Source organism: Peromyscus maniculatus, chromosome 7 (assembly GCF_049852395.1).
Source record: "Peromyscus maniculatus bairdii isolate BWxNUB_F1_BW_parent chromosome 7, HU_Pman_BW_mat_3.1, whole genome shotgun sequence".
In the NCBI taxonomy this organism is placed as follows: domain Eukaryota; kingdom Metazoa; phylum Chordata; class Mammalia; order Rodentia; family Cricetidae; genus Peromyscus; species Peromyscus maniculatus.
This window is the reverse complement of record NC_134858.1, coordinates 40,941,835-40,948,989: the sequence shown is the minus strand read 5'-3', so window position 1 is coordinate 40,948,989 and position 7,155 is coordinate 40,941,835. Positions and strand designations below refer to the sequence as shown.

Genomic DNA, 7,155 nt, shown 5'->3' with positions numbered 1-7,155 from the left:
GATATGGAAGTTCTCCCAGGTGTTTAGATGACATCCTGCGGGATATTGTCTTTGGAAAGATGACACTGAGGTCTTTGGGAGTATGATATACCTCATAGACATTTTGGCCAAAGGAATAAAATACATATAAACACAAGGACGAACTCAGTCTGGGAATCCAGATGTAGAATATGACATCTGAAATAAATACTATTTAAACTTAAAGAACAACAACAACAAAAGAATTGAATGCCAGGCAAGGGGGTTGCATGCCTTTGATCCCAGTACTCAGGAGGCAGAAGCAGGCGAATCTCTGAGTTGGAGGCCAGCCTGGTCTACAGAGCGAGTTCCAGGATGGCCAGGGTTATACAGAGAAACCCTGTCTCAAAAAAACCAAGAAAAAAATATTGAAAAGTTGAAGTAGCAGGTGGTGAGTTTCTAGAAGGCAGTGCTCGCAGACTGGCGGAAGCAAGGAACTGAGGCCCTCGCAATGATGGGAGCACTCCCCAGATTTAAGCCCCTCCCAAATCAAGACTGTCACACCAGCAGCGTCTTTCTCAAAGCTACTATTTATTCTGTACAAGGCTCCACTGTACATTAGACATCCTCCTCTTGCTTACATGGTAAGCAAGTGTACACCCGCCCTGGGGCTCAGCTTCACAGGTCTTCCCTAGAGAAGGGTATCAGGCCAGGTAAACTCAGGGTGTCTTTCTAGGATGCCTCATCCTGGGAACACTCAAGCACTCCAGGTTCTGAGGGCGTAAGCCAGGCCCACCTGTGGGGGTGTGCAAAATGCCTTAGTGCTGAATAGCTTGGCTCTTGGGACAGCATGGAGTTTTTGCCTAATGAGGGCCAAATCAAATCCATGGGAAAGAACCATACAAGACATCACCAGACATCCAGGCTCAAGCTCCCAGGGTGGGACCAAAGGCGACTGCCAGGTGGGGTAGGTAGGGGTGGCATGGGTGTCCCTGAGAAGCTCAGTCCAGAGGGCCTTTGTCCAGGAGACTCTGAGAAAGGGACAGATGGTGGGAAGCTTGGGGGATGGGGCATTAAGAAGAGAATAAATTAAAGGTGAGGCTCTGGGGATGAGGGGCCGGTGCTGTCCTTCAGACAGCTGGGGACCCTGCGGGGGGGGGGGGGGGGGAGAGGACCGCAGGAAGAACTTGATACACTCGCTGAAGAAACCCTTTACCCACTCCCTCTTCACCTCACGGCCACGTGCAACAAGCCAGGAGCTAAGGGCAGCGCCCCATTTCCCCAAGAGGCTTTGAACATGGCCCTGGGATAAAGAGAAACAGCGGAGGGGTATCTCAGGAAGGGGAAGTCACCCCCTGGTCCCCAAATGCTATAAGGCACAATTCTTGGAGGCAACTAGATTCCATCCAAAACATAAAAAAAAAAAAAAGAAAGAAAGAAAGAAAGAAAAGAAAAACAACTTCGAAACAGAAAACTTATTTAGATCCCAGGTCTACTGTGACTACGCTTGGGCCTGGCCGACCTACCACAGGGGGCTAGCGTTAGGGAAGTTATATTTGGAGAAGTTAAAAAAAAAAGAAAAGAAAAGAAAAAGAAAAAATAAACAAACCCCAACAAAAACAGAGGGCTAGCCCAATGTCCCAGCTGTGGAAGAGATGTGAAGGACGGATGGACGGCATCTCCAGTCGGAACATGTTCGTCACAGTTAATTTTTTTTTTTTTTTTAAAAAAAGTTGGGCTTTTGAAAACCCAAACCAGCTCTTTTCAAAGATGTCCCCTCATCCGTACCCCTGGACTTAGCAGCGTTAAGAGGGCTCTTGGCTCATGGGTGTTTCCTTTCTGGGCTGGTGAGCAGGTCCAGGGGGGGGCTCCGTGCACGGTCCTCCCTCGCTCCATCCAGCTGCGATGCTCCCAGCAGGCTCCAGAGGGCGCTGTCCTCCCAGAAGGTGTGGGGCAGGAGAGGGCAGCAGGTGGACTGAGGATCTTCTCCCCACAGACCGCTGTTTTTTATTACACACAGGAAAAAAACCACAAGCTTAAAAATGCAAACAAGAGAAGCCGAGGAGCTGAGGAACAGGGCTGACTCCGTCTCTGCATCCGTCAGTGGTCTTCCCTGACTGGCCGTGGCTCGGCACGGCTCCTTGCTCCAGACCCCGACCAGGCCGTATCAACTTCCGCTCGACAGCTTTATTTCACTTTATTTTTCTCTTACTTGTCAGGATTTTGTTGATGTTTTTTTTGTGGTGTTTTTTTTTTTTTTCTGAATTTTTAAAAAACTTAGGACGTGGGGCCGCCACAGGGAAGAGGGAAGGGCTGTAGCTCCTCAATGCTACATTCGGGAGGGTGGACTGGCCAGTTCATAGAAGAGCAAATAGGCGTCGCTGGTGCGCACTTGGCTGGAGGACATAGGTGTGACACTGTGGAAGAGATCAGGGAAAAGTCAGAGTCTGTCCAGGAAGGCCACGGCGACACAGAGCCGAGTGGCTGGGGTTGAGCAAGTGCCTTGGGACTTTTCTATGCCAACCTAAGCTCTGCCTCTGTCCTTTGAGGGTTTTTTTTTTTTTTTAAATTAGGCGTACGTGGTACATGTGTGGGTACTTGCACAGAGTGCAGGTGCCCATGGTGGCCAATGGCAATGGACTCTTCTCCGCAACAATAGCCGGAAGAGCTCTGAACCACTCAGCTGTCTTCAGCTCCTCCTCTTTTTTTGAGACAGGATCTCACATAGCCTAAAATGACTTCAAACTTGCTATGTAGCTGAGGATGACCTTGAACTCCTGACCTCTTGCCTTCACCTCTCAGATGTTTGGTTACAGCTGTAAGCCACTGTGCCCATTTTTGACAGCCCCAGAAAGGGCAGCACAGACTTGTGTGTATGGTGTAGCTGTTGATCTCGACTTTCTGTCCATTCAAGACGGAAGCCTTATGAGGGGTTGCTACTAGGAGCCCTGTCTTAACGAACGCCGTCTCTCACCTGGAGTCATTGAAAGTGTGCCATTCGCCTGTCACCGGACTTCGGCAGTAGGCTGTATAATGGCCTCCCATGGTGGTTCCGGAGTGATTGGACACAGCATAAAGGTTGTAAACAGCATGGTCTGGGGAGGAGACAGGTGTTAAGCCCTGGAGGCATTCCTGGCCCCATGTTCCTCCCTTTTATTTCCCTATCCTTTTTTCCCCCTTAAAGAAACCATAGTTTCTACTTAAAAAGAAGTTAAAATTTAATTTTAGTACTCATTGTGGGTGTGTGTAGGTCAGAGAGAAACTCGAAGGAGCCAGTAGTCAATTCTCCTTCTGTGTGGGCTTTGGGGATCGATCTCGGGCCGTCAGCGCCTTTACCTGCCGATCTATTTCACCGGCTCTGACTTCCTACCTCTTCCTAATTCACTAGCTTCCTGCTGCCTCTCTGCTGCCTCTCATCTTCGGTCTTCCCTCCTGCTCAAGTATACTCACTGGTGTTTTCTGAAGCAAATTCTCTCAAGTCCAGGTCTCTTAGTGGAAAATTCACAAATGTTGTGAGCTTGCTGGTTCGTATCCTGGATTCTGAGAACCGCTTCAGGTCTGTGATTGCCGTGAGTCAAGAACAAAACACTGGAGCAGAGTCCTTGGAGAAGTGGTTCTTCTCGGGAAGCAGGAAGGCTAACAAAGAAGTCTACACTTTCCCCCCACTCGGCTCCCCTCCCCTAATGACAAGGGTCTCTTGTCATTAGTCACCCCAAAAAGTCAGGTCCCAACCGTGGAGGTCAAGGATACGGAGCACCAAGATCTTTGGGAATCTCTGCACAGAGAACTTCTTTATACATCGTTTTCTGGCTCGGCAGCGACAGCATGTCTGAAGAGAGACAAAAGGGGTTAGAGAGATCTGTGGCCCTTGGCAGTGGAGAGCCGAGGGGCCCTTCCCCAGCCGGGCACTGTGGATGGCGTCTCTGTCACTGACGGGCACTTACTGGCTTTTCATCCCCATCCAGCACATCCTCTTTGGTGAAGAGCCTCATGCAATCCATTAATGTCACCTCAGGATAACCTCTCTGGAGAAAAAAAAGTCCAGGTCAGCTGTCCACAGCCTTGCCGAGCCCGAGAGGGAAGCTGCCGCTGGGGCTGTGGCGGGCTGGGGCTGTGGCGGGCTGGGGCTGTGGCGGGCTGGGGCTGTGGCGGGGCATACCTTTGCAATGGGCAGCGAGAGGTCCCAGAAGGGATCGAAGACCGTAGAGCAATAGCCACAGTCGGTGCAGGTCAGGGAACTCTTCAGCTGCCCGACGAAGAGATCTGGGGAAGAGAAAGCCAGGGCGTGCTGACCACACTGACTGCTTGTCTTCCCCCTCCCCCTTGCCTTAGTTTTGAGAGCCCCAGGCAGACGTGGGGTTCCCTGGGGAAATGACCGATGCTCAGGGCTTCTCAAGCAAAAGCAGGGAAGAGCAGAGGCAGGTATTTCTTGTTGTGTACTTACCCCCAATCCGACTGTCTTCCCTCTCTAGATACTTCCTCCACATCTGTCGCCCCTTCTCATCATCACTGGGAACCAGAGACAGGAAGACGGCTGGGTCAGAGCTCAAACCCCAGTCGGCGTCAGGGGCTATCAACTACAATCTTTATGTATCTGTATCTTTGCTGTGGTGCTGGGCATGCAATCTCAGGCCCTGCTCAGTTCTTCACACGACCCACTGAGCTGTACCTCCCAAGCTATGATGTTTTTCTTGAGACAGGATTAGCCCAGGCTGCTCTCAAATTCATAATCCTTCCTACCTCAGCCTTTTGAAATCTAGGATTACAGGTGTGTACCACCATGCCTGGCTTCAATCTTTTAATCTTCAAAAGCCATCTAGAGGATGTAACTTAGTGGCAGAGTGCTTGCCCTCATGGACAAGGCCCTAGGTACAATCCTCACTAACACAGACACCCACACCACCATCACTGAAATAAAAAGGTCGTGTTTTAAAAACCACAGCAAAGCACAGCTAACTCTCCCCAGGGCACTACTCTCAAAGTAGGTACAAATCTCACGTCCCCAGACCTCACTTCACAGCAGCTTTCCTCTTACTTACGGGAGGTGATCCAGGTTCTCAGGGCTGGGCTTGGGTCTCACTGTCACCCGGTTCACCTCATTGTGGAGCCCATCCAGGAGGAAGCGAAGGAACTCCTGAGCATCCTGCTGACTGAACCCAGAGAAAGTGAGGGAGCGGCATCTACCAGCTACCCTGCTTGTGCCACCGCCCCCTTGGGGAGGACAGGCAGACATGCGTTCGAGGCCCTTACTTGTAGCCAACGAAGCGTGGTGCGTATCTCTGAATCTGGGTCTTGAACTCAGATGGGCTCACCACATCATTGGGGGATGACGTCCATATGGTCTGGATTAGTTTTGCAAACTCTGTTGGAAGGAACAATCAGAGAGAGAGAGAGGGTGGAGGACAGGTGAGCTATTTTCTCTTTAAAAAAGCAATTTTATTTTAAATTGTGTGAGTATGCATGCATGCTTGTGAGTGCCCAAGGAGCCCAGAAGAGGGGGCTGGATCCTCTGAACCAGAGTTATAGGTTGTAAGTTGGCTGACATGGGTTCTAGGAACCAAACTCTGGTCCTTCGCAAGAGCAGTAAGGACTCTTAACCGTGAGCAGCTCTCCAGCCTCAGGTGTGATTATATCTACGAAACCTCGAGCGAGGTGTGGTAGTGTACACCTGTGATCCCAAGTTCAGGTAGGAAGATCAGGAGTTCACGGCCAGCTTGGGCTATCTGAGACTCTGTCTCAAAAACAAGACAACCATCCAACCAACCCACAGATCAACCGACAAATGAACAAACAAGATGGAACCCCAAAACTGGAGTCGGGCATGGTGCTGTACACCTGTGATCCCAACACTCGGAAGGCTGAGGCAGGAGAATCACGAGCTTGGGTCCAACCAGGGTTACATAGCAAGGCTGTGTCTAAAACAACAGATTCTGGAACGAATCCCAGTGAACGACAGGCAAAGAAAGAACAATAGAGGGGTGGAGTGTACCCAAAACACAACTATCAGCCGGGCCTGGCAGATCCGAACAGAGCAGGGAACGGAGCAGGGCCACGCCCACCCGGGGCTCCTCACCTTCCATGAGGGCTGTGTGCGAGCTGCTGGTGTGACCGAGGTCCCGCATGTACAGCCGTTGAAGGCAGTAATCTCTCAGCTCGCGGGTGTTGCTCAGGCACTGAAGAATTGAGTTCATGAAGCACTGAAAGAGACAGTCTGGGCAGTTAGCGGATGTGCGCACAAGCCATGGGGTCCCAGCTAACGGCACTGTATTGAGAGGTGGTGGCAACTTGAAGGGACAGGGCCCAGTGGGGGGCCTTCAGGTACTGGGGTGTCCCCCTGAAGAGGCCTGAAGGACCCCAGTCTCTTCCCTCTCTGTCTTTTGCACCCTGGCCTGGAGGTGAACGGTTTTGTTCGCTGCACATGTCATGTCTTGTCACAAGCCCAAAGTGACAGAGCCAGTAAGTCAGCCATGACGAAAACAGCCCAATAAACGTACTGTCACTTGAAGTCGATTTAGCTCATGGATCTGTCCTAGGGACAGAAAGCTGCCTATCTATCGCAGTGATGGAGGTAAGACCCTGACCTGGTACCTCTACTGCTTGCAACCAGAGGCTCTCTGTTTCATCCCCCCAGAAATGAACTCCCTCACGGGGCCAGGTCCCCCTTTCCTAAGGGCAGGAGGAGTGAGGCACGTCCCCACCCTGGGGAAAGGCCGTATAATTGGTTATTTCCTAGTGAGGTGTACAAAAGGGTGTGGGCACAGTGGTCAGAGGAGGCTGGGAAATGATGGGAACCCCGAGGAAGGTCCAGGAGAGCAGCAGGCTGTGACAAGGGCAGCTTCCTTTTAGCAGCGCTTCCTGCTGGGGGCGGGTGAGACAGAGCCCAGCAATTCACTGAAACACCAGCCAGGAAGGGCAGGTACTGATCGCCCTCTAGGACAGGAAGTTAGCTGGAGCCAGGAGGGGACTCTATTGGATTATCCAGGTCAGGAGAGCCTCTACTCTCGTGGAAAGACATGAGTTGGGAGGAACTTACCGTGTTCCCAAGGTTTCGAAGACCAGCCAGACCCTGGGCACTCTTTGAATTCTGTAAGCAAAGAACACGTGACTTACGAGGAGGCACAGAGCCTGGTCTGTGCTCGCCTGTCAGTCAACACCCACCCCTCACTGCAGCGCCCTTCGTCTTCACGGAGACAGGTT

At 51.5% G+C, this 7,155-nt stretch overlaps 1 protein-coding gene across 8 annotated transcripts in view; it reads right to left on the bottom strand.

Annotated features, from left to right (window-relative positions):
- Positions 1 to 530: 530 nt before the first annotated feature.
- Usp2 (ubiquitin specific peptidase 2) overlaps positions 531 to 7,155 on the bottom strand; it is a 28,380-nt gene continuing 21,755 nt past the window's right edge. For all 8 annotated transcript variants that reach the window (XM_006992755.4, XM_042280736.2, XM_076576076.1 and 5 more), the window contains 11 exons: positions 6,992 to 7,042; positions 6,032 to 6,155; positions 5,209 to 5,320; positions 4,998 to 5,108; positions 4,403 to 4,467; positions 4,118 to 4,221; positions 3,903 to 3,983; positions 3,709 to 3,787; positions 3,409 to 3,516; positions 2,933 to 3,053; positions 531 to 2,375 (listed from right to left, as the gene is read on the bottom strand). In XM_006992755.4, coding sequence (XP_006992817.2) covers positions 2,288 to 2,375; positions 2,933 to 3,053; positions 3,409 to 3,516; positions 3,709 to 3,787; positions 3,903 to 3,983; positions 4,118 to 4,221; positions 4,403 to 4,467; positions 4,998 to 5,108; positions 5,209 to 5,320; positions 6,032 to 6,155; positions 6,992 to 7,042 — 1,044 coding nt within the window. In that variant the 3' untranslated portion in view covers positions 531 to 2,287. The remainder of the gene's footprint in view (positions 2,376 to 2,932; positions 3,054 to 3,408; positions 3,517 to 3,708; positions 3,788 to 3,902; positions 3,984 to 4,117; positions 4,222 to 4,402; positions 4,468 to 4,997; positions 5,109 to 5,208; positions 5,321 to 6,031; positions 6,156 to 6,991; positions 7,043 to 7,155) is intronic.